The 26219-nt window shown below is 32.0% G+C and overlaps 2 protein-coding genes across 2 annotated transcripts; one reads left to right on the forward strand and one right to left on the reverse strand.

Annotated features, from left to right (window-relative positions):
* Positions 1-26209, reverse strand: LOC145330448 (uncharacterized). Its single transcript, XM_080175082.1, has 20 exons — positions 26089-26209; positions 24154-24259; positions 23160-23256; positions 22225-22326; positions 20083-20200; positions 19256-19409; positions 18841-18937; positions 18334-18410; positions 17457-17590; positions 16175-16280; positions 12121-12194; positions 11588-11656; positions 7810-7877; positions 6937-7027; positions 5986-6118; positions 5805-5873; positions 5444-5567; positions 4096-4135; positions 3911-3993; positions 1-251 (listed from the first exon to the last, which is right to left on the reverse strand). The coding sequence occupies exons 1-20, from the start codon at positions 26163-26165 to the stop codon at positions 1-3; spliced, it is 2070 nt and encodes a 689-aa protein (XP_080031208.1). The 5' UTR covers positions 26166-26209.
* Positions 8041-11237, forward strand: LOC145329511 (uncharacterized). Its single transcript, XM_080173710.1, has 4 exons — positions 8041-8663; positions 8900-9021; positions 9353-9934; positions 10588-11237. The coding sequence occupies exons 1-4, from the start codon at positions 8357-8359 to the stop codon at positions 11092-11094; spliced, it is 1518 nt and encodes a 505-aa protein (XP_080029836.1). The 5' UTR covers positions 8041-8356; the 3' UTR covers positions 11095-11237.
* Positions 26210-26219: the final 10 nt, after the last annotated feature.

The raw sequence follows: 26219 nt of genomic DNA on the forward strand, positions 1-26219 counted from the left end.
TTATATATTTCTATTCAAATAAGTCTTGTCTTCCCTTAATGATGCATGTGGACAGCATTGTCCCACTGCTGTTGTAGTAGTTGTAGTTGATGTTGTTGTAGAAGTTGTTGTCACAGTAGTACTTGTTGTTGTAATAGTAGTTGTTGTAGTTGTAGTTGTGGTAGTTGTAGTTGTGGTAGTTGTAGTGGTAGTAGTTGTTGTGGTTGTTGTAGTAGTTGTTGGCTCTGGATCTGTATTTAGTGTATGGGGTTCTAAAGAATGAAGAAGAAACAGTATTTATCAGCCGCTAAATTTACCATTATGCTGTTATGATAATTTCAACCCATGGAAGTTTTGTTATTGACAGTGGCAAGATTGATTAGAAATCCAATATAGAAAACACACAAATTTTGTAAGCTTTAGGAATGATGAAAAAAAAATAACTTCAGAAGGTCAGATATTCAGCTTTAGATCTAATGCTATAACATTCTGAATACATTTAAAGTTTGTCGTAAGGAAAATTAATGGGGGATGTTTATATTATCATTATAAGGCCTTTACTTATTCAAAAATAATTGTAGCTTTTGTTCCGGCTTGTGTTACTAATGTATCATTACAAGGACTAATTTTTCAAAGAAATGAATTTTAAAAACCTTTCTATACTTATATGAGCGACTACTTTTTCTGTTTTTTACCTTATGAATTATTTTTAACGGATTTTTTATAAAAAGGCTTGCTATATTGCATTAAGATCCATGAAAGATCTATATAGGAAATAAACGTCTATGAATGAGCTCGAGTCTTCCAATAGAAGAGTGTTTAATACTCATTGTGCTCCAACAATTTACAATAAATTGGCATTGACCAGAACGATATGACCCATTTTTTTACTCTATGAAGAATAAACTCATTTTTTTATATCATATTGCCTTTTGAATTATATTAAAGTATTAAATTTCTATTCATACAATAGAAAATTTAAATTTATAAAATAGTAAATCAAAGAAAACATAGTTTTAAATAATTTGATATTAGCGACGCGTCCGTATTGTGTTCAGATATTAAACTAAAATTTAACATTTAACTAAACATTTTAACCCTTTCAGGATGTTAATTTAAAACAAAAAAAATACTAGAATTCTCGAATATTTTAAAGAAAGAGAGAAAAAATTATAAATACAGTTTTGAATAAAAATAATGAAATTTAAAAAAGACAGAAGTAAAGGGAAGTGAGAGAGAGGGACATTTAATCTTTAAAAAATGATGAAAAAACTTAACTAAAGTTGTAGTAATCTTTATGTGTAGTAACTTTTTTTGTAGTTTTGTTCAAAGAGAGAGAGAAAGAGAGAGAAATAGAAAGAGAAAGAATGAGAGAAAGAGACAGGGACAGAGAGAGAGACCGAGAGAGAGAGAGAGAGATAAAGATAGATAGAGACAGAGAGAGAGAGGGGGAAAAAGATTAATAGTCAGGGATAAAACAATAGAAGAAAAAGATTAATATTCAAGGATAGGATAATGTCAGAAAAAGGTTAATATTCAAGGATAGGACAATGGAAGTAAAAAATTGATATTCAGGGATAGGACAATGGAAGAAAAAGACTAAAATTCAGGGAAAGGATAAATGAAGAAAAAAATTTATTTTTAGGGATAGAACAATGGAAGAAAAAGGTTGATATATGTCCTTGCCCCACTCATCTTAATTCAGTCTGCCAAGCACATCTTATATGTGATACACTATTTCTTTGAGGCTTTATTGATGACTGGGCTCAGGGAATACCACAGGATGTCTGACTTAAATTAAAGGGGCAATAACAAGGTAAGGGACCAGTCATCCTCTGGCGACCCTTGTACCTAACAGTGTTAATAAAACTGTCCATGCCCCTCCCTTACTTATTCAGTCTGCTAATCACATCTTAAATGTGATCCATTATTATTTTATGAAGACGTAAATTATGGCTGAACAAAGGGAATGTCACAGTATGTAAAAATCTTTTCTTATAACCAATGTAATTTTGATATGATATTCTTTAATATATGTGTACATAAATAATTTATATCCATTTTTTTTTAATAGTGTGAATGACTTTTAAAATAATATTGATAAACTTTAAATGTAATTTTTGTATGTAAATGATAAAGACAAATAAAGAATCAAATAATAATAATGATATTCAGGGGCGGACAATGGAAGAAAAAGTTTAATATCCAGGGATTGAACAATGGATGAAAAAGATTAATATTCAGGTTAATAGTAGGGGAAATGACATTGGAAGAAAAAGATCAATATTTAGGGATAGGACAATGGAAGAAAAATGTTGATATTCAGGGGTGGACAATGGAAGAAAAAGTTTAATATCCAGGGATAGGACAATGAAAGTAAAAGGATAATATTCAGGGATTGGACAATGGAAGAAAAAGGTTGATATTCAGTAATAGGACAATAAAAGAAAAAGTTTGATATTCATAGATTGGACAATGGATGAAAAAGATTAATATTCAGGGATAAGACAATGGAAGAAAAAGATTAATATTCAATCTAGCCAATAGCGGGAAAATTTTAGAACGCCGCCGCTAGTAGTCTATATTAAAGGATTCTAAGAACTTTTAATTCCGATTACATCAAACATCTAGATAACTGTAATAGACTGTGTAGACTGCTGTCTTCACAAAACTATATTTCAAAAAAGTACTTTGGAGAAAATTACTGTTGTTTCATTCCAGTGAATTTAATTCAAATGTTTCCTACCTTTAATCTATTTGATTTTTCTCTTTTATTTTTTTTTATGACATTTGTTCTCATCATTCATTTGAAATCAGAGTTCTTGTCATGTACATATACAGTAGTTATGCTTATTCAAACATACATAAGTTGTTAAAGGAAGCCTGCAAGAAATACCACGCTTTAACTGCTGAAAGACTGCCACAAGTAGACCAAATACCCCAAATTTGAAGCCTTCAGCTTCTATAACAAAAAAGTTCTAGGCATTTTAAAATGACAATTTATGTACAATGAAAATTTTGAAAGAATTGCAATGCTCATGTTGAAAACTTTTAAATTAAACTACGTGGCCTAGAAGCAAAATTATAGGCTTATTTTTGTCATAAATTTAGGTTTCCAGTAACTAATTATATTTTTACAATAAAAATACCCATTTTCATAGTCTAAATCATTAAAAAAAATTAGGTTTTACTTGCGTAGTACCGAATGTACTGTAGCCAATCAGAAGGCTGAATCAGCTTAACAACCAATCACAGCTAAGCTTGTATTAGTTTACCCCTTTGTTTCCGCTATGATTTTCGTTTAAAAATGCAATTTAAATCGAATTTTTTTCATAGATTTTGACTATGAAATGTGCTGTTTTCATTGTAAAAATTTAATCAGTTACAGGCAATCTAAGTTTCTGACAAAGATAAGGTTTTAATTTTGTGTCTAGGCGACGTAATTTAATATTGTTTTTTCTTTTATGAGCATTGGAAATCTTTCAAAAATTTCATTGTACATAAAATGCTATTTTGAAATGCCTAGAACTTTTTTGTTATTGAAGCTAAAGGCTTTAAATTTGGGGTATTGGGTCTTCTTGTGGCAGTCTTTCAGCAGTTAAAGCATGTTATTTCTTGCAGGCGTCCTTTAATAATATATATAATATCTTTAAATTCCTTCAAACCAAAAAATATTAATGGTAAGGTCACAAAGTTATGCAAATTCATAATAAATTATAAATATATGTTTTTCTTAAATTATCCTTAAGTTAAGAGGTTTACCACAGTATTTCATTTTTGTGGGCTATGCCATTTTAATTTCTGTCGTACAAATATTAAAGATATCCAAAAGATTCTTTGCAATAGATTGCAGTTTATCATGTTTGCACAAAATGGCAATTTATATTATTTACACAAATAAACCATCACAATCACTATTTTATTTACATACCTATAAATTCGAATCCATCATTGCATTTTATTGTAGCAATTTGACCAATTCCATTTGTGGCTTCTTTATATGTTACTGTTGATCTAAAAAGTCATTTGAGTTTATATAAAGGAAATTTTATGTATGGAATAGAAGGTAAATTATTGTAACTTTGATGAATCTAGAATTTTAACAAAATTTTTCACCTTTCTGGTAATGTGGACAGGAGGCTTGTTTCACATTGAGCTGTAATTAAAATTAAATCAAATAATTTATCTTTTTCTTAATTTCTTCACTGGAAATGGTGTGATATTTTCTAAATTGTCAAGGTTGTATAGAGAGTAAAATACAAAAATGGTAATTAAAATTGTTTAGCACAATGCAATGACCTGACTACGCACATGCTATCCTATTAGGAAAGAAATTGTATCTTGTTTACGATAATAAATTCCTTTTGTTCTGGTCTATACATCACAAGCAAAAGCATTGACATGAAACTTAAAAAAAATGTAGCTTCCTACAAAACTATTTTTGTCTTGTTAGTTATCTGGAACTATTTCTATCTTTTATATAAAAACAAGGATGACAACATACATAAAAGCGAAGCACTGAAACGATAGGACGAACGGACATTAACACTTGTATAGTGTCAGAACTGAATAATCAGAATATAAAAGTATAAGAGTCGAAGCAAAATTGTAAGTAAATTTGTTGAAAATCTGCTTGATACACGGATATGTTTATGGACATACTTACATTTTTGGGGCTTGATTATAGAGTTGCTTCGCTTATAATATTTTACTTTGTTGTCCCAGAAATCAATATACCAAAAATCAGATCAAACGGATAATTAGATCACATAAAAATTTATCTATAATACAAAGTAGAACGATGTCTGTCCGTCTGTCTGTCCGTCCCTTAAGATCTCGGTAACCACTAAACCGATCGGATTCTACTCTTCAGGGTATCTACCTATCGGTCCTGTGGTGGTTTTAAGCTATTTTCTTGGGTGGTGGGACACCCCCAACCACCCCCAAAAATGAAAATTTACCCCCCCCCCAAAAAAAAAATTAATTTTCTTAAGAACACATTAGACTATGAGCAGCACCGGTAGTAATTTTCTTGAGAACATATTAAACTATTTTTTTTTACAAATTTTGCGAATTCGTTATTTAATCGAGAAAATGTTTTCCTGCTGGGTAGGTGCGAAAATTTGCGATACGTTCTGCTGGTTAAGTAATAGATGATGTAAATATACCTCTTGGGGCAAAGCCCCTAACGGCTAGGGGCGAATCCGCTAGTTGTTAAAAAAGTAGAAAATCAACATGTTTAAAATGGACGTACGGACATACTGGTAATGATTATAGAGTTGCTACGCTTTCTAAATCGTACCAAACTACTTCAGGAATGACCATGCAAAGTTTGAAATTGATAGGACAATTCTAACATGCCTAAATTATCGAAAAAAAAGCTATCTATCTCGGACGGACGGACCGACCCTAATCATAGAAAAGCTTCGCTTTAAAAACCACTATAAATCATACATAAACGTACCTATGCATTTAGGCAGAGGTTTAGTGTCAGTGTAGAGCCAACTAGGGTCTTCTGTTTCTCCATTTCTCAGTTGGCAAGAATCTTCTACGTGTCGGGTCATTAGAGTTTCAAATACTGTTCCAAGCTATAAAAAATATAATATATAGCAATCTTGAATTTGTCTGCAGGAAAACAGCAAACTTTATTCATCTATTCTTACATTTAAATTAATATTCTTTATTGGTCCTTTATCCTTTGATTATTTTAAACATTATAGTTTTTTTTTCAAGTTTTATTATATCATAAAATGATGAATTTATAACAACAAAAACTATAAAAAGTTACTTAACTAATATATTTTCAAAGCGATAACAACACTTACTTTACATGTATATGTTGATTTAGCATTGTGAAGTTTTGATCCATAAATTGTCCAAGTTCTTTTCACATACTAAAATTTTTTTCCTCTACAATTCTCATATGAGACTTATTAACATCATTTAACTTACAATCAAACTAAGCTTACAAATATTTCTATATATTTCATAAATAAAGTGTTGCACCTGTGTTGCAGGAACTGGTGAGTGTTTACATATAACTGGCTGACACTTAGCACTTCCCAACAAAGGGAGTCTATTTGGTAAACATTCAAACTTTTGAATAGGATTAGTCTTATCCGCCAATCTCCATCCATCCCTAGATACAATTCTATTATGGTAAACAACAGATTTTACAGTAATGCTTCGAAAATGATTAATATCCAGTGGAAATATTTTACATAGAGACTTCAAATTTTGAACTTAAGCTTTTTAACATGTACAACATAAACGAACATAAACATATTTATTTGGGCATATTTGAGATTTCTAATATGAAATTTACATAAAGAAAAACATTTCCTGAAAAATTTGTTCATGTAGCTAAAAAAATAAGAAAATTACAGGTGTTTAAAATTTTTAAGTAAAAAAGGACCTTAAAACAAAGGTTGTTAGATGAAAGGGTAAAGGAAGCAAAATTTGACTTTGACTCACTTGAGGTCGGAAATTTTTTATCAGGAAACATGCATAAATTTATTTAGCCCTTTGGCTCTAATACGAGTTGAGATAATAAAGAGGGCATTGAACGCCCTCCCCCCCCCCTCCCGACCGCTGAAGATACGGCAAGGGTCCTGTCCTTAGGGGTTAAAAGAAGTTACTTCCATTAATAATAATAGGTACTTACATACAAAGTTACCCGATAAGCACTGATAACCCCTTCGTATATTTTAAAATAATTAAAGGGGAGGGGGGGAGTTCTTGTTTATTTGATTATTATTTTAGTTTATGTTCGGTCAAGCTATATTGGGCATTGGGTAGCCTCACAGGGTTAGGGCACCGCAGGTAAGAGCATCCTGCATGGAACTGAGTCCTCCCCTCCCCCACCTTATTTTTAATTTATTTCTAAGAATGGTTGCTCAACGGGCACTTTCTGTAAAGCACCTAATTCAAATCTTTAAAAATAAATCTTGTACTTACTTGCATTTATAATTTTGAATAGAACCAGGAACTTTATAGGATTTGTCATAGGGATTATCAGCATTCTGTAACACCATGTAGCCTGTAGAGTCTAAAATTAAGAATATAACTTTATAAAAATTCTGTAACACCATGTATCCTGTAGAGTCTAAAATTAAGAATATAACTTTATAAAAATTCTGTAACACCATGTATCCTGTAGAGTCTAAAATTAAGAATATAACTTTATAAAAATTCTGTAACACCATGTAGCCTGTAGAGTCGAAAATTAAGAATATAACTTTATAAAAATTCTGTAACACCATGTAGCCTGTAGAGTCTAAAATTAATAAATTTATAAAATTATAAAAATTTCAAAAGCACAGCAGGGTAAATTTTTTATACTTAAAATATATATCATTAAAACTTTCCCATGTACACAAAAACACAAGTTGAAATTTAATAAAATACTTTTAGCTGAAAATCGCCCCTGGTTGCAGAATGTTGGCTGTCAACCAGATTCCACTGTACCATATGCAAAACTTGTAATAGACCTCTTTTGGCTTAACTTTGTTTAACATTTTAATAATAACTCTTGGTCGATTTTTTTCTATTTATTGTGGTGAATAACTTAAGAGTAAATTTTTAATTGATTTATATATTTTTCAAAATTTATGATAGTTTGATTTTAGTAAAGATAACGATAAAAAATTAAATTTATTTCTTTTTTCTCACAGGATATAACTTAAATATGATCGTATATAGTAAATATTAGTGTTTTAATCCTGTTATAGTGTCAAACCATTTAATTTTAGATAAACAACCCTTTTTTTATTAAGACTAAGTAATGAAGTAAGATGGTTATGATATCACTATTAGTTAATAATATAATACCTAATGTAGTATCAATCACTGAAGTACTGAATAATGTATTTTCCATTCCTTCACAGTCACGCGACCATCTAGTTCATAAAAATATTATAAAAGATAATGAAATTATAACTATTCAAAGAGCATAATTGCCTATGCAATAAAAATATTAATGTCTACTAAATATTTCCTTGTTTAACAATAAAACAAAAGTAGCAGAACTTTAAAAAAATACTTATTATTCCTACCAAATGGTCCTACCCCAAACGTAAGAGTCCCAAACGTCAGAGTGGACAAACGCAAGAGTCCCAAACGCAAGAGTCCCAAACGTCAGAGTGGACAAACTTCAGAGTGGGACAAACGTCGGAGTGGACAAACGTCAGAGTGGACATTGCTTAAGTAAAACATCAGAGTCTATGCTATTTTAATTATATGACAAAAAATCTTCTAATTTTTTGCAAAAAATCTTTCAAATATTTTATAAAAATCTTCCAATTTTGAATGACATCTTATTCGTGTTTTGTCTTTGGTAACAATCAGACGTGAGAGATTTTGTTGTGAGCCGATAGCCATGCAGCCGCCGTACCCTGCCAGGTACTCCCAGGCAAAGCAGGGAGGAAAACACCTCCATGATGCGGATAACTTTCAATACAGGAAACGTGGTGCTACGAAAAACCGAACATTCTACAAATGTGTACTGCATAAAACACATAACTGCAACGCAGCTGCTTCTGTTGATATTAAAACAGATAAGCTTGTGCAACTCAATGGATACCACTCTCATGACAGCGACCTTGCTAAAAAAGAAGTTGACAAAATCGTAAAAGAAGCCATCCAAACTGCGGCAACAACATTGGAAACTCCTAAAAATGTTTTAGGTAGGCAAATTACTTTGTAAATATCAAATTGTTTTGAAGGAAATTCTTATAATTAATAGTTAAATGATCATAATCGTACATATAATATTTTTAAAAGCTTTTCTATAAATAGGGTCTGTCTGTCCACCAGTCCGTCAATCTGTCTGTTAATGTTTGTACTAACGTTTCATGACTTTGGCGTTATAAATAATATCATCCTTGTTCATTTTTTTTAAAGCTATATATATTTTTTTCAGGAAACTTGAGCATGAACATTCTTAATAATTTTGGTATGGATGGAATTATGATGATGAAAAAAAGTGCCAACATTAAGAAGAATATAATTCGAGCGAGACGTGAGAATCTTGCGATACCAAAGGTAATCATAGTTTAACTGTAAACAAAGCAAAATATATCCCCAAGTACATAGCACTGTGTCCTATAAAATTCAATTGTGTGCACTCAAGCGTGAAAGGAGAATTACACAATTTAGGATTTCTTTATTGAATTTTACTTAATAGTCCTAACCATAGTATAAGTATTGACATCAAACCTGTTATGAGCGTGCTCAAATGTGTTTATATCTAACCTAATATACATTAGAAATATGGTTTAAAAGCCTAGATTATTTGTGTATCCTTTTCTTGGCCTAACCTAACTTCTAAAAATAATATTCTATAAAAAGCTTGATTAATATTTTTGTTTTCTAGGAAGCTAAAGATTGGTCTACAATGACTGTACCTGAGATTCTCAAGGAGACAGTGGCTGGAGATAAATTTCTTCAATTAGAAGAGTCTATTGTTGACAAGTATGGAACTGAGAAAAAGATTTTAATCTTTTGTAGCCCAAACCAACTGGAGATGTTAAACAGGGCAGAGTCTTGGATTGGCGATGGAACTTTTGAGGTTGTACGGAAATCTCTTTTCTATCAACTTTTTATTATAACAGCAAAAATGCCAAGTGGGGTGTATTTACCAGCTCTGTTTGCTTTCCTTCCAAACAAGGAGCTGGCAAGTTATGCCAGAGTCTTTTCCTTCCTGATGTCTAAGGGAGTAGCAGCTCCATCCAGCGGATTCCATTGCGATTTTGAGATAAATATCAGAAAAGCCATTAAGATCAGTTACCCAGGAGTTCCAGTGTATGGATGTGACACTCATTTCAAACGTGCACTTAGGACTCACTGTGTCAATGAGCTTGGTCTTGGCTCTCTGTATCAAAATTGTAAGGAGTTTCAGATACTAATCCGGTACATATGGGCTCTTTCTCTGGTGCCAATAGATGATATTCATAAGGTAAAGTTATACAGTATTGAATTTATAAACAAAGTAATTTAGGTGTAAACAATTAATTTCAATATATTGACCTCAATTTATTTGAACAAAAGAAAAAAAACAAAAATTTTAATACCACCCTACCCCTCCCCCCCCCCCCAACCTCCTGACAAAACTATGACTCTGGCTGCAGCACCCTAGCCTGCCTAGCCGCAGCGCTCGGCCCCCTAGCCTGCCTAGCCGCGGGCGCTCGGCCCCCTAGCCTATAACCTAACCTAACCTAATCATAAAGAAAATGACTCTGGCTGCAGCACTCAGCACCCTGGCCTACCTAGCCGCAGCGCTCGGCCCCCTAGCCTGCCTAGCCGCGGGCGCTCGGCCCCCTAGCCTATAACCTAACCTAACCTAATCATAAAGAAAATGACTCTGGCTGCAGCACTCAGCACCCTGGCCTACCTAGCCGCAGCGCTCGGCCCCCTAGCCTACCTAGCCGAGGGCGCTCGGCCCCCTAGCCTATAACCTAACCTAACCTAATTATAAAGAAAATATTGTGCTTGTCCAGAGTCATTGTTATGTTTGGGGGGGGGGGGGGGGCGCAAAACAATGTTAGGCATAACCAATAAGATAGTTTTAAATTTACATTTAATTTTTTTCTCAAATTTATATTTATTTAGATTCGTGATACTGTTGTAGAGAAGAGGATTAAAGAACTTGAACCAGCTTGGCCAGAAGAAAAAGACGAAGTTGATGAATTTATTGAGTACTTTGACAAGAATTTCGTTGGAGCCATAAATGGGAGGACCGGAATAAGAAACCAACCAAGATTCCCACATACTTTATGGAACAAGCATGATGCTGTCATCAATGATGAGTTTCTTACTACAAATTCTGCTGAAGGATATAACTATGGTTTATCATCAGCATTGCCTGCAAATTCAGGTACTTGGACTGTAGTAGCTCGTTTGCAAGCAGAAGAAGCAACAGCCAATTTAAAGCTCAGGGACGCGCTACTAGGACCTCAAAATAACGAGACAACCAAAAGCAGTGCAAGAAACACCTACACAAATATGCGAAGGAAGGAGCTGGCAAGCATAGTAGAGAAATATGACGAGGATGTCAGCCCTGTCATATTTATGCAAACAATTGTGGGATACTACAACCATGACGTTATTAATGAGTAATATTCCACTGCACAAAAATTATGTTTGTTAAAAATTTGGGTATGCCAATATTTAAACTTTATAATATATATGTGATATATTTGAAAGGGTGTAAAATTTTCGTTCTAACACAGTTGTTAAATAAATATGAAAAAAAGTAAAAATATAAATGTTTTTTTTTATATGGTAATGATTATAAAATCGAGACTCATACGTTTTACTTATAAAATGTCCACTCTGACGTTTGTCCCAAAAATCCTGCGTTTGTCCACTCTGACGTTTGTCCCACTCTGACGTTTGTCCCACTCTGACGTTTGGGACTCTTGCGTTTGTCCACTCTGATGTTTTTCCACTCTGACGTTTGGGACTCTTACGTTTGTCGTGGAACCCTACCAAATATGTGCTTTAGTGTGTTAAGATAATTAATGTCAAATTAATTAAAAGTTTTGTATTGCACAAGCATTCCAAGGTTTACGAATTAACAATTAAATTAAAGTTTTCTATAAAAAAATACCTTCTGTACAGAGTGTAGGGATAATGTTTTTCTGTAAACATTTCGTTCGATAGACAATTTGAAAATGGCCTGAAATTGTATCAAACATATCTGTTATTAATGATATAGATTACGCACGGCTTTAAGAAATAACTTTTAATGCTACAAATTTTGTTAAACTCGTTAAACATTTTCATTTACATTTGTGTATTTGGTAAATATTAATGGATTTACCTTGTGCTTTAAATGATCTAAAATGACTCAATTAGAATTTTTATAATTAAAAACAAATATAACATATTTCATTATAAAGATGCTTTGCCTATAACATATAAATAATAGCCATAAAAAAACTTTATTGCAATCATCAAAAGAATAGAATACTTATACCATTTAAGATTGCCTTTGAAAGATATAACAAATTAAAGTTTTAAATCAATACCACAATTCTAACATGCTTAAAATAATAATAAGAAATATCAATTAAGACTTACGGACGGAAATATGGAACTACCATAATTATACAAAAGCTTAGCTTTTGATAAGAAACTTACTTGCTAGGCATAATAGATGTCTTTAGATTTAATGTAACATAACAGTTAAAAACAAATCTTTCCCATACATATGACTAAAAAAATTGTATTCATTTTTTGAATGTTTAAATACCTATTTTTAGAGGCGCAGATAATTATTTTTAGCATTGGTTATTGTCTCGAGTAACGATAGTTACAATCTACTACCTAGTGTATTATTTTTGATAAATTAACTGCCGAAAAACTACAACAAATAATATTTTTGTACTGTGTAGAAAAATGTCCCTCATGAAATATTTTTGTAAACTAGACCAATATGAGAACATGAATTATGAATTCCGATATTTGAAAATGTTATGATCCTACTCAAAATTCCTTTTCTTAATATTAAATAAAATGAATTTAAAGTTTGACTCTGATCTTGTCACGTTTAGTTCAATGTTTTAGGGCCAGAGCTTTTCGTTGTAAATGCAAAAATACAAAATTGGAAAAAGTATATAATGAATAAGAAATTTAGTTATAAAGCTGCTAGTGTGACATTTCCTGGTGGGTAAAAATTTGTTATTATATCGATTAAACGAACCCGGTATTAGTGTCTTAGAAATTATCTTAGTGACGTAACTAAAAACGAGGGATTAGAGGGGAGGTGGGAAAGGTAACCCCTAAAAAAGAGATGGATAATAGAGGTGATTGATAATTGATAATTGATAAAGAAAATGTAGGAAATAATTTATACTCTCTGTACTTTCTACCATAGATTAATTAATTTGTATTTTCTAGACAAGGATGACAACATCCATAAAAACGAAGCACAAAAATCAGAAGGTAGAACAAACGCACAATAGCTAGAGTGTCAGAACTTAATAAGCAGAATATTAATTTTGAAGTCTAAATGAAATTGCACATAAATTTGTTGCAAAATTGCGTAAATATAGCATACAGTAAAAGGACATACTTCCGTGCAAAATTTGAAATCAATAGTATAATTCTAATATGTCTAATAAATGTTGTCAAAAAAAGGTTGAAAAAAGTCCGCATATTTGATTAAATTTTTCTTAAAATCCGCATATTATGTTGATATAAACTATAATATATTATCACTAGCAGTAACATCACTAGAAGCTTTTAGGGTGGTAAGGGGGAAAGTTCATTCTTCCAATTTTCAATTTAAGTTTTAAAACAAAGAAGTAAAATTGCGGAGATGGTACTTTTTTTCTAGGTGTTATTTTTTTTGGAGAGTGGAGAGCCCTCTTCCTAAATAGTTATAAACTTCTCTATACCTATAATAAGCTTCACTGTAAAGAAGAACCCTTTAGGTTCAGCGGTTAACAAGATCCGTTGCTACAGTCAAAAAAAGCTTAGCTTACTAATTTATATAATAGGATATAATAAAGTAACAGGATGTCTGTTTGTCTGTCTCTTTGTTTGTTTGTTTGTCTTTTTCTTTTAAAATCTAGAAAAATAAATTGGTTTATTAAATTGGTCTCTCTCCTCCTCAAGTGCCCCAAGAGGCCTCTAAGGCGTAGCCGCTAGTAATAGGATACAGTAACAAAATGCTAATCCTTATATCAAAGTAAAAGAATGTTTGTGTGTGTGTGTCTATTTATATGGAAGGATCTTCCTAACTAATATGCTTCTCCTTTGCAGGGACATAGGTCATAGGTCATGGGAAGGTTTATAACTATTTTAGGATAGGGTACCTGCACCCTCACGCGCTTAGAAAAAAAACCACCAACATTTTTTAAATTTTTTTCTTTTAAAACTAAATTGTCCTTTTAAGTATATCTGTCAGACAGACAGACAATAAATATATGGAGCAGATCTGTATAAATATAAGGTATCTTGACTAAAACTTACAGCTGGCTATCTAAAAAAGCAGTTAAGAAAATAACATTTCTCCAACAATAAGGTTTTTTAAGCATGACCGACAGTCAGACAGACAAAATAATGTATAGAGTAGATGCAGGGGGGGGGGGGGAAGGGGTGATTACTTGAGGGCACCCTCAAATTTTGGAAGTCGTTAAGTAGATGCACATATATCTTGGGTATAGTCCCTTTCATGACAATGCCTCTTAAAGGACGTTTCTTGGTATTTTCACAGTAGATTTTATCCTATTTCTAGCCACTGCGGGGGGGGGGGCTCTATCCATGCGGGGCCATTTTCCTAACCCTGCAGGGCAATCACCTAACCTAACCTAAAATAATCCATCAAAAGCTACTGTAAAAAAATACATTAAAACACCTCTTAAAAGACCTTTTCACTTAAAATTTCAGTTGTCTTTCTTCAATAGCAGCCAAAAAACACACAAAGCATGTTTTAAATGGACGTACTGACTTTCTGTTAACAATGATAGAGTTGCTTTCTAAATTATACCTAACTGTCATAGGAATCATCATGAAGAGTTTGAAATTGATAGGATAATTCTAACATGTCTTGTTTAATAATCTAAAATCAATTAATAATTTTATCTAATTTCAATTTCAATTTATCTATGAAATAAATGTAAAGCTGTACAGGTTAAGGCTACTATCTGACTCAATACATTTCTTTTTCTCCTCTTTTTAGCAACCGAATGAAAGTAATTCTTTTCAATTCCAGATAATTATAAGAATTGGTAACATTTGCTTAGATATTTATTTTATAAAAACATAGCAAAAAAAATAATAACCGTATTATAATACAGGTATTAAATATTTATATACAAACAATAAAATTGAATATGAATAAAAATTAAGGATAGATCAATCAAATAATAATTATGTACAGTGTCAAAGGACTAAACAATCTTGTGAGAGGTAATATAACTTATGCATTTTAAAAAGATATTTGTTAAATAGACTGATGATTTAAAGACATATTTGTTAAATATGTTGCTCTACTGGATATCATTACCCTTGTTAGAATGTACCATTCATAAAGAAGGTTATTTTTTAATGGCAAAACTGTTTAAGCTAGCTTTTTTAACAATTACGTTCAAATTCCGTTAAATTTATTGATATAAATAATCTAATAATTGATTGTTTTGTTTTTATTCGTAATTGTCTTTTTTATATATACATTATTATGCTTAATTAAAAATTTCTGATAAACATCTCATTATATTTAAAGAAAAATTAGCTGTCTCTAAATTTAATATAGAAATAAAATTATTATCGAAAATCAATTGATTTTTCATGGAAACAGGTATAAGTTATAAAATACAGACGAATTTATAGATGTAATCTTGAAAAGATAGCTTTAATTTAAAATGATAAATATGCGTTATTTTTACCAAAAACTAGACAAAACCCTTTTTTGTTGTTGTTGATAGCAATATCTTATTTCTTTACTCTCGTTTATATATAGTTTTAACCTAATATCTTTTGATTTAATTGTTATTGGTTTGAAATTTTGACTAAAAAGCTGGCTTAAAAAATAGCTCATATGTGATAAAATATATAGCAGCTTGCGCTAACTTATGAGGGATTTATACAATAAGTATAATTATAAAAGCAAATATTTGAAAATTATTTAAAATCATTCAATGTTTAATGTAAGATTAAGCCAATTATTAATCGCGAAATTACATATAGGTTTTTTATTATTTTGCTAAATAATCTATAAAATATTTACACATTGTAAGTCAACTCTTGAGTTATGTAAGAAGTACAATATCAGCTGATAGATTTTATTTCAATTTTGAAAGATAATTTTATAAAAAAAAATAAAAAAAAGTTGATTTGGTTTTTTAAAAGTGAGCAAAAATAATGTAGAATTTTTAGAAATATTTTAAATATTTTTTAAAAGCACAACAAATCTTGATTTCAGGCCTATATTAACAATTCTTAAAAATCCTAGTAGTATCGACACATCCTATTTTTTTTACGTCACTAAGATAATTTCTAAGACACTAATACCGGGTTCGATTAAACTACAATTTTCAAATTTTCAAATTTTATGTGGTGGAATCGAAAAAGTTTTGATACTATATTCTACATATAATATAACTTTTTTAACTTTAAATAAACTAAATGATACAAAATAATCACACACTACTTTGTAACTTAATTATATTCTAAAGAATAAAAGAACAACCTCACAAAAATCTTGTGGAATGTCTGTACACTGATCATCTAATTTCTGGCAATGTTTGACCATAATATTTGCGTTCAAGTTACACCAGTATGCATCCTTGTCTTCTCTAAATTAACATTTAACCCTTAAAGGTCGGGGGGGGGGGGAGGCGTTGAAACCCCCCCCCCCCCCCCCTCCGTTTTTTTCTATCTCATTTTCTGCGTGTGAAAGATAAAGAGCCCAAACTGCGTGACTTTTTAAGTATGGGTATGACACATAACTGAGAGTTGGAATTTTTTAAATATCTCCATCCTGGCGGGCACAGGATGCCAGCAAACCTGGCAGGGTCATCCAGGTAATGAGCAAAAATATTTTTTTGACTAAAACAAAGCATTTTATCATACCAAAATACTAAAATATCCTCTAGTAGTACATCCTTATATGAAATACAGGTGTTCAAGTCACTTTCAGGTTCCAGGTATGATCCTGCAGGTCCTGATCCTCCAGGTCTCCAGAAATCTTTAAAAGGCTCCTGTGGCCGCAATTTTTGACTTAGATACTTCAAATTTTAAACTTAAGCTTTTCTTACATGTCTACATAACGTATTAAAATTTGATAAAGATTTCCCGCCAACCGCCGACTGCGGCGGCTGGCAGCTGCCAAGTACAGCTGCGGCCGCTGAAATTTACATTTTTATATTTCTAACTTAAAATTTACATTAAGATAAACATTTTCTGGAAAAAATTGTTCTTCTAGCTTCAAAAATAAGAAAATTACAGCCGTTTGAAAGTTTTAAGTAAAAAAAGACCTAAAAACAAAGGTTGTTAAATAAAAGGGTGAAGGAAGCGAAAATTGACTTAGACTTATAAAAGGTAGGAAATTCATTATCAAATAGGGGACTTGCACAAAAAAAATTAGCCCTCTAGCTCTAATAGGAACTGAGATAATAGGGGGAGGTACGTTGAACACCCCCCCCCCCTTCCAACCAATGAAGGTGCGGCAAGGGGCCCGACTGTAAAGGGTTAAGATAAAATTATTAAGTTATTAATTAAAAAGATATATTCTTTTTTAGGGATCAATCTGTTTTTTTTCTTCTAAAGATCATGGGAGGGGGGGAGTAAAAAGGTTGTCATCCCTCCTCCACCCCCAAACACCCCCAAAACACACATTTTGGAACTACATTAAAATTCCCCATTCCCTCTAACCATTTAAAAACCCACATTTATCTCCACAGAAAAAAATACTTGGACGTCCTTGCTTAGGATGGAAACTGTTTAAATTGGGAAAATTTATGTTTCAATACCTTAATTTATTTTCATTTTCACTAGAATACTGTTGTACAATAGTCCAGAAAGCTTGTTCCATCCCAGCATAGGCTGCATACTTAGTCTCGTTATATTCTAGAGGTATTACTTTCTTCTCATAGAAGGGATAGGTCTAAATAAAAAGGGGGTCATTCGTGTATAACCGTTTAGTCAAATGCACTTATGAAGTCAAACTGTTCTTAATTATGACCATTTAATATATATACATTTGGTCATAATTAAGAACAGTTTGAACAGTTGAAAGGGTGGTCATTTTTGCGTATTTTCCGTAAAGTTGTGTGTAGCCATTTAGTCAAATACGCTTATAAAGTCAAACTGTTCTTAATTATGTATTAATTTGTAAAACTGCAAATGATAAAATATGACCTATTTTTTCTCTTTAAAGATTCTCTTTAAACACGTCCCCCTTTTTATATAAAGATGCTAATTCCCCCCAACCCCAAGAGGACATAAGTAGTAAAAAACCCCGCAGGGGGTACAATTTCTAACACTTCTTTCTTATTTAGTCTTTTAAAAGGATTCAAAATGCAAGGACATATATTTTTTTAACTCTTATTTTATACATCTTAATTGGAACTGATGATCTATTTTTATAGAGAAACATATGTATTCCATCAATAAAAAGTTAAAAAATAAACTGTGTTTATACATATAATAATACATAAATATTTAGTCATAATTAAGAACATTTTGATCCCCATTTTAATCTTTTCTCTCCATTGCATTGTTATTGGGGTTTTACCAACAATACTCAGACCTTGAATATATTTCTTAAATTTTGCTATCCCTTTTTGCTATCAACATGACTAACCATATTTTACATCCCAAAAGATAATCATAGAGTTTAATTGTTACCTTTGTTTCAGTAGCTTGATAGACATAAGTTTTAATGATAGTATTCATATCTAGTCCAAGAAACTTTGCAAGGTACACTAGATAAAAAATATGAAATGATTAAATTAGGCCATATGATCTTTCCTAATCAATTCCTTTTAATTAAACTACATTGATACAACAATTGAATTTCATAACAATACATTCTATTGAATACTTATAATGATACTGTATTAAAGAGTATTTAAGTGTTTTACAGTAAGAATTAAATTATTTTTATAATATTAAAAGGGGTAGGTTGCAAAGACGACCAAGGGGGTGGGTTGATTACCCCCCCCACCTCCCCCCATATAAAATTTACCCGCGGGGTAAAAATTCTGGGGGGGGGGGGTAAAAAAATTTTGCGGCGCGCTATGCGTGCCGTTTCACACCCTCCCCATAAAATAACTTGGACGCCCTTGGTAGGTTTGATAAAGATATGAACCGTATTGTAACGTGTACTGTTCAATTTTAAAGGTTGAAAATAACCTGTAATGATATTTGTAACTCTATCAATGTTACAAATATTAGTTTTTTCATCAGATGTATCACTACTTGCTGTTGTTATTAACTCTGTTTTGTTCTCCTGTGTATAAATAGTTTTTATGAAGAAAAGTATGAAACAGCTAATAGTGCCTATAAAAATGACGTCATACAATAGAAATGACCAATGATAGGTCAGTATGCATTGTAATTGATCAATGATAAATGTATACTGGCATATCGTTGGTCATAAGTGTTGTATAACGTCATTTTTATAAGCACTTTAAGCTGCTTCGAAAATCATGAACCTATTTATCATTTAAAATTATTAAGTGGATAATAGTATCATAATTAAAGTTTTTATTGACAGACGAATTTACATCCTACTACTGCGATAGTTATTTCAACAAGAAAAAATTACTGTTAGAAAATGAATCAGCAAGGTGTCAGCATCTAAATCATCCAGGTATGGTTTGTAATATTCATCTGAACAGTGAATATTTTGATGTGGCCAGCTAACAATACTTTCCCCTCCTCCTATTATCACATCCTGTTTTCTTGTTATACAGTGGCATCTAGAAATATATCTTTATGTATAACCAATACCTGAGTAAATAATTAATAAAAATGTTCAAATGTTTTAGTTTATTCAAAAACTTATTCAGATTTGGAAAATAATCAATTTAACATAAAAATATTAAAAGCATAGATTCAGGGGCGTACCAGTTTTTTTATTTGGGGGGGGAAAGGGGTAAAATGGCGCGCGAAGCGCGCCGCAATTTTTTTTTCACCCCTCAAAAAAACTTTACCCCATTTGTATTTAAGAAAATAAATAGGCAAACATTTTATTTATATATCCCTTAAATGTTTCTTTTTATTTTAAAAGAAGAAGATTGAGTTCATATAAAATGATAATAATAAGATATCTGAATTAAATATTTATATACTATTCATAGATCATAGATCAACAATAATAGTCAAAGACTTAGAAAGAAGAACATAAATCTTCAAAATATTTTAGTTGCAATTAATAGTTTCATATTAAGTGATTTAGACCTTTTGGCTGATATACACTATAAATCAACTTGTGCACAGAACTATTAGGCTTTTCATAGTACCTATACAAAATTACAACATACTGGCCTTCCACTTAAAATACTTTAGTCTGTGTATCGGCCTATCATTGGTCATTTGTATTGTATGACGTCATTTTGTCTACGAAAAACAGTTTCGAACTATTAAGAATACCTGAATTTTCCTTGAGCTAATTTCCTAGCGGCATAGAAATGTTTGAAACCGCCTGAATCGCTACATTGGTTTTTACACTCTGTTGGATCCTGGCTGCTTATATCAGCATTACCTTCCTCTATAATATAATGAATTTTTATTTTAATTTCGAGTAGAACCTAAACACACCCCTCCTTAACTGAACTTTATATTAACAAAATGTCCCAAACATTCGGACAATTGGTCGTTCAAATAGGACCTATTGGTAGTTAGAATCAGTTGAGAACAAAATCCTAGCCGTTCCTTCTTGCCTGAAATGGCCATTTTAAGATTTCAAGTCAAATTACACTAAATAACCTGATACAAACTTCACTCTTTTTGAATATTTTAGTGTACTTGTAGTGCAACAGCCCCAAAACAGAGTAGCTTTACTCCTCTGACCAAACTGACTGTCTGGAGTTCCTAACAGGAAGTGCCTTATTGTGTTAACACAAGTTGGGATTCGAACCCATTCCCAAAACTATCCAACATGGAATAGCTGTATATTACAGCATGATGACAGTAATTTGTATATTGGGCTCAGGCAATGCATGCCCCTCTGGATACCCTCTGCTGATCCTGGCTGTTGTTAGTAGCAGGGTCAGCTCCTTGTTAGACTTGTACCTAGGGTTCACCAAAGTCAGGCCCCGTGAGCTGGAAGTTTGTTCAGGTTTTGACCACCATCTCTGTCCTGGGGGACAGTTTGATGTTTAACCCTAGCCCTATCCAGTTCATGCCTCCTCATGCTGACCATGGCTACTCTCCAAACTGAGTGGTGGTGGTGGGAGCTCAGAGCCTTCCTCAGGCTTGGCAGGGTTGGGGCCACTGGCTAAATGGGAGTGGGGTGAACATATATGACTACTCTCCCAACTGATCCATACCATCAGCTCAGGTCCACCAAACAGCAACTGTGTCCTCCAACTCCCTCAGAAAGAACCCTCCCAGGTTCAGGGCATTGTTCAAGATGCACATCACCATTATCTCCTTGAGGGCCAAGATCAGGGTATGGCTAACTTGCATCTTGAGCAAAGAATGCAGCCCACCACATACGGCTCTTCTTCTGTTGTGGCTGTGCTGATCTAGCATCTCATCTTAGCCCTACCCTGGTCTTGATCTTCCAGGAGGTCATGGTAGTGTGCATCTTGAACCATGCCCTGAACCTGAGAGGGTTCTTTCTGAGGGAGTTGGGGGACTGTTTTATTACTGTTCTGATGGACCTGAGCTGGTATGGATCAGTTGGGAGAGTAGCCATGGTCGCCCCCACTCCCATTAAGCCAGTGGCCCCAACCCTAACAAGCCTGGAGAAGGTACAGAGCCCCTCCCACCACCAGCAACTTAAGGCAAGAAGCGCACTAGCCGTAGAATCAACTGTCTGGCCAAGGAAGCTCTCATGAGGGCCCTGCAAGCTACGGCCCTTATTCCCATCTGTACAGAGCTGACCAATTATAAGGATATGGGTAGCATGGAGTTGCTGGCAATTCCCATTAAGGTAGAGGCCAAGGCCCCTGAGAAGGTGAAACTGGACATGGGCTATTCTTAGATGTACACACCCATGGTATTCAAGGTTCCTCCAGGAGGCTCCATCTGGAAAGGGCTGAGGTTAAGCATCAAACTGCTCCCCCCTCCCCTTGAGATGGTGGTCAAGACCAGGCCGATTTTCATGCGCAGGGGCTTGACTGTAGAGAACCCCATTCCATGTTGGATAGTTTTGGGAATGGGTTCGAATCCCAACTAATGTTAACACAATAAGGCACTTCTTTTTAGGAACTCCAGACAGTCAATTTGGTCAGAGGAGCAAAGCTATTCTGTTTTAGGGCTGTCACACGACAATTACACTAATGTTTTCAAAGAAGAGTGAAGTTTGTATCAGGTTATTTAGTGTAATTTGACTTGAAATCTTAAAATGGCCATTTCAGGCAAGAAGGAACGGCTAGGATTTTGTTCTCAACTGATTCTAACTACCAATAGGTCCTATTTGATCGCAAAATTGTCCAAATGATTGGGACATTTTGTTAATATAAAGTTCGGTTAAGGAGGGGTGTGTAAATGTATCGATACCTGAAAGATTAAAAAATTGGTGCACTATGAAATTACATTAAAACATTATCATATCAAAATCGATACCTTTTAAAATGTAGATTCCGATCTGTGCATTTGTAGTAAATTGATCCCACGAATTATCTCCAGCTTTTCCTTTGATTGAAGTCTGATAGTCATAATACATTCCTAAATGAATATGTATGGTGTATATATATATCTTTAACACTGTTTAGTCTTCAATAATACAACTTTTACGCAGTCTAGGTATATTCTTCATCCGTTCTCTCAATCATTACCCTATTTATATGTATGAAGGCAAAAAGGTTCTCATACAAAATAAGCTTTGATTATATGTATGCTATGATAGGGCTGTTCTTTTCAGGAAAGATTACCTTTACATACATATATGTCACTTGGTAAAAAAAACTCTGTACATATTTATAAAACTTAATTGAACTATTAATATTTTATCTATCATTTGCCAAACTTTGCATTTTCAACAAACTGTATTATTAACAACAAATTTTATATAAAGAATAAGTTTAATTTGTCAATCTATAAAATATTAAACTGTTGTGCAGCATTAACAATTTAATGTATAACGATGACAACACATCCATGAAAGCAACACTCAACAAATGAAATAGTTTGACAAACAAACAATAACAAAAAGCGTGTTAAGGCATTTAAATGTAAAATAATGTAACTTTTTAGTAGATGTGAAGAAAAGAGATACAATTGGTACAGACTAGAAGGGTGTCAATTTATAACATAACAGAAAATAAAAATTGTGTTAGATATTCAGGGCTGGATAGCTGCCACTTTAGAAATTTTTGTAACTACTCATGTTACTCGGGCGACAGACAAAGAAGCTTCTGATTACAAGCCCCACAACTGAGGATGTTTTTGTGTTTGTTTTTACTTTTTGAATAATTTTTCAGGTTAGTTTCAATATTGTGGATAGAAAGACAGATCACCCACAGTAAAAGAACCAAGGAAATCAATATTTGTAAACTTACCAACAAAATCCAGGGCAATGTCTGTGTGTCCAGATTGATAGAGAAGTAATATTTGACTGGCTGAGAAATGTAGATGTTTGGTGGTATCTGTAGGGTCCTTTGGAAAAAGATTTGTAAAAACAAGGATTAAAAAAACAAGAAAAGAAAATATCATAAAGAGGACTATCCACGAACAAGAGCAAGTGATTTTAAGCATCTTCCAGCATTGACCCATAGTTTTTTTTTAGTAAATATACTAGGTTTATGTTTAATATTTGCTTTATCAAATAAAAAGGTAGGTTTCACCATGGTTTTATATGAAGAAAAATTTGAAATGTTAAGCTTTGTTTGGTGCAATATCATCGAATGTTTTGATGAGTTCAAACTGTTGTTTAAAAGCTTTGACACAAAAGTATATCATTGTGATTTAAAATTCATATTTAGAAAAAAGGGTTGGTAACTTGTAAACAGTTTAATTAATGTACTTTTGCAATTTACAACATTTGATGTTTTTCTGAAGTGTTATTTTATTCTGTCCTTTTAACTCAACAAAGCATTTGATGTTATTGCTTTAAAAATTGCTTAACATTTCAAATGTTTTTTTTCATATAACCCCATGGCGAAACCTAACTTTTTAGTCGATAAAGCAAATATTAAACATAAACCTAGTATATTCACTAAAAAAATACTATGGGTTAATGCTGGAAGATGCTTAGAATCACTTGGTCTGGTTCGTGGATAGTCCTTTTACAAACAAAGAGAGATAATAATTTTGATCTTTAAGATTTTTAGTTAAACATTACTCATTTTGAAAAAAAGGGAAATATTCACGAATGAGAGCAAGTTATTCTCAGCACCTTACAACAGTTATGTAATGCAAATGTTATGCAAATGTAAAAATAGAAACAATAGTTTTGATAAGTTTAATGCTATTTAATGAAAAAAAAAACCACAGTAAGTTAGCATTAAATGCTATAAAACCTAACCTAACCATTGAAAATCTAAATTTACTTACCATAAAATAATATATTCCTGCTTCGTCCAGATCAGAAGGTTTTACTGTAAATTCATACGTTCCCCCCTTGGGATCCGATCCTGCAGCCACAGGTGCTATAAAATCCCTGCAAAAGATTTAACATTAGCATTCAGTGAGATAAATGTACTCATCAATATGGTCGAATTTGCGCTGAATAAAAAATAAACGACATCACAAAAGAATTTATTGCTTCATTTTAACGCCCCTAGAGGCCTCTAAGTAAAACAAGTTATGTTGTCGAAATTGTGTTTGGGGCATAATTTGTTGAAAAGCATGAAATGTTTGTTTCTGATACAAACTCCCCACGTCAATGAAGAAAATAAGATATTAATAGATAGTTTTTGACAAGGGCATGTGAGTTAAATGAACCAATATCTTTATTTTATAAAAAAAACACTGTATATTTATAATGATTTACATTAAACTTTTATTTTACTGTTTTAATTTTCATTTCAATACATCTTTGAGTGTACCTAATGTTATTGTTAATACACTTACACTTAATTAAAATTCTAAAAATAAAAATCAACATTTATAAAAAAAAATGTTTGTTCTTGTCCGCATTAAAATTAATTCTTAATGACCCTCTATTTCATAAATTTATCTTTATGAAACTAATTTATTAAGTAAATATGTACTTGAAATATAATATGTACTATTGTAATTTATCTTTATACCTATATCTATCAATACAGCTACTCTTTAACTAAAAATAATAAAATAGACCCTAAAGACACAAATAAATTTAATTACTCTTAATAAAACAAAGATAGTAACATCCAAAAGTATCGAAGCACAAAAAACATGGATTGACATGGACAATGTGAATCAACAAAATGCTTACTGGTCATAAAAAAAGAAAGTAAAAGAATGACATTAGATTAAAAGTTATTAAGAATGATAAAAATCACGAAATCTTTATTAATTTATATATTTAAATAATATTTTTTTAAATTGCCTTGTTTTAATAATTTGTTTTAGGTGCCTTCTTTGCATAATTGTATTCTTGGTGACTTATCAACAAACTAATTATTTACCCCAGACTTGATAAAGTAATATTTCTTGGAAATAAAAAGACACATTTTTCAAGACAAATGATTCAAAAAGCAATTTATTGAAATAAATCAAATTTTATTTGTCCAATGTGTCAAAGTTTATGAAATTAATAACTTAGTTGATTATATTGTGATATTAATGATTTGGTGAACAATCTTTATGATTTATACTTACTCCGGTCATTAAAGATAAATAATTGTATGATAATAAATAATAATCCAGGTAATTCTAGTTAACTTCACCCATATCAGTTTTATGTTAATTTTACCACAATTTTAATTATTTTAAATTCTCTGTATCTATTGTAATATCTTGGAAAGAAGAAAAAAGAAGACAAAAAATAGGAGAGATAGAACGCGATGATGCACAAAAAATTACAAAACCTTGTAAAATAAAAATACAATTATCATTTGTAATAGTAATGATAGACCAACAGAAAAACAAATGTTTACAATAAACTTCAGTCGTCTATCTTAAAATGAGCTGAGAAAGCCAAACGTCCCAAAAAATGTTTCCGACACACGAAAATTTCTAATAAATGTCAAACTTAAGAGATTTTAATATAAAGCAATAATTAATACAGAATAGCGAAGCAGTTGATAATGCCTACTAAATCATACAATACAAATGACCAATAATAGGCCAGTATATATTTATCATTGATCAATAACAATATATACTGGCCTATCTTTGGTCATAGTATTTTTTATTAGGCACTATTATAAGCTACTTCAAGAATAGCCCACATAAACTATTTTTTGTACATTTATGGAAAAAAAATACTTCATGTTACACTTTTACTAGCAGACCAACAAACACTAGAGATGAATAGTACCTACACTTGTAAAAAGTTCTTACTGAGTTGGAGAGTCTTTCATATAGATTTTCATCTGAAAAGTGACCTCTGCAGTCAACTGTGTCTTAAAGAATTTCATCCCCCACACATGAGCAGTTCGCTGGAAGTCTATCTTCAGAAACTCTCCTGGTTT

Source organism: Acartia tonsa, chromosome 10 (assembly GCF_053477335.1).
Source record: "Acartia tonsa isolate MP-2025a chromosome 10, ASM5347733v1, whole genome shotgun sequence".
NCBI lineage: Eukaryota > Metazoa > Arthropoda > Copepoda > Calanoida > Acartiidae > Acartia > Acartia tonsa.

Excerpts from the sequence above, each read along its gene's own strand:
- LOC145330448 (XM_080175082.1), bottom strand. The coding sequence starts at position 26,165 with ATGAAATTCTTTAAGACACAGTTGACTGCAGAGGTCACTTTTCAGATG. Across the intron at positions 18,411-18,840 it reads AGTTACAAATATCATTACAG|TGTACCTTGCAAAGTTTCTT; the intron begins GTTATTTTCAAC and ends TTTTTTATCTAG. Across the intron at positions 252-3,910 it reads TGATGGATTCGAATTTATAG|AACCCCATACACTAAATACA; the intron begins GTATGTAAATAA and ends TTCATTCTTTAG.
- LOC145329511 (XM_080173710.1), top strand. The coding sequence starts at position 8,357 with ATGCAGCCGCCGTACCCTGCCAGGTACTCCCAGGCAAAGCAGGGAGGA. Across the intron at positions 8,664-8,899 it reads AACTCCTAAAAATGTTTTAG|GAAACTTGAGCATGAACATT; the intron begins GTAGGCAAATTA and ends TATTTTTTTCAG. Across the intron at positions 9,935-10,587 it reads CAATAGATGATATTCATAAG|ATTCGTGATACTGTTGTAGA; the intron begins GTAAAGTTATAC and ends ATATTTATTTAG.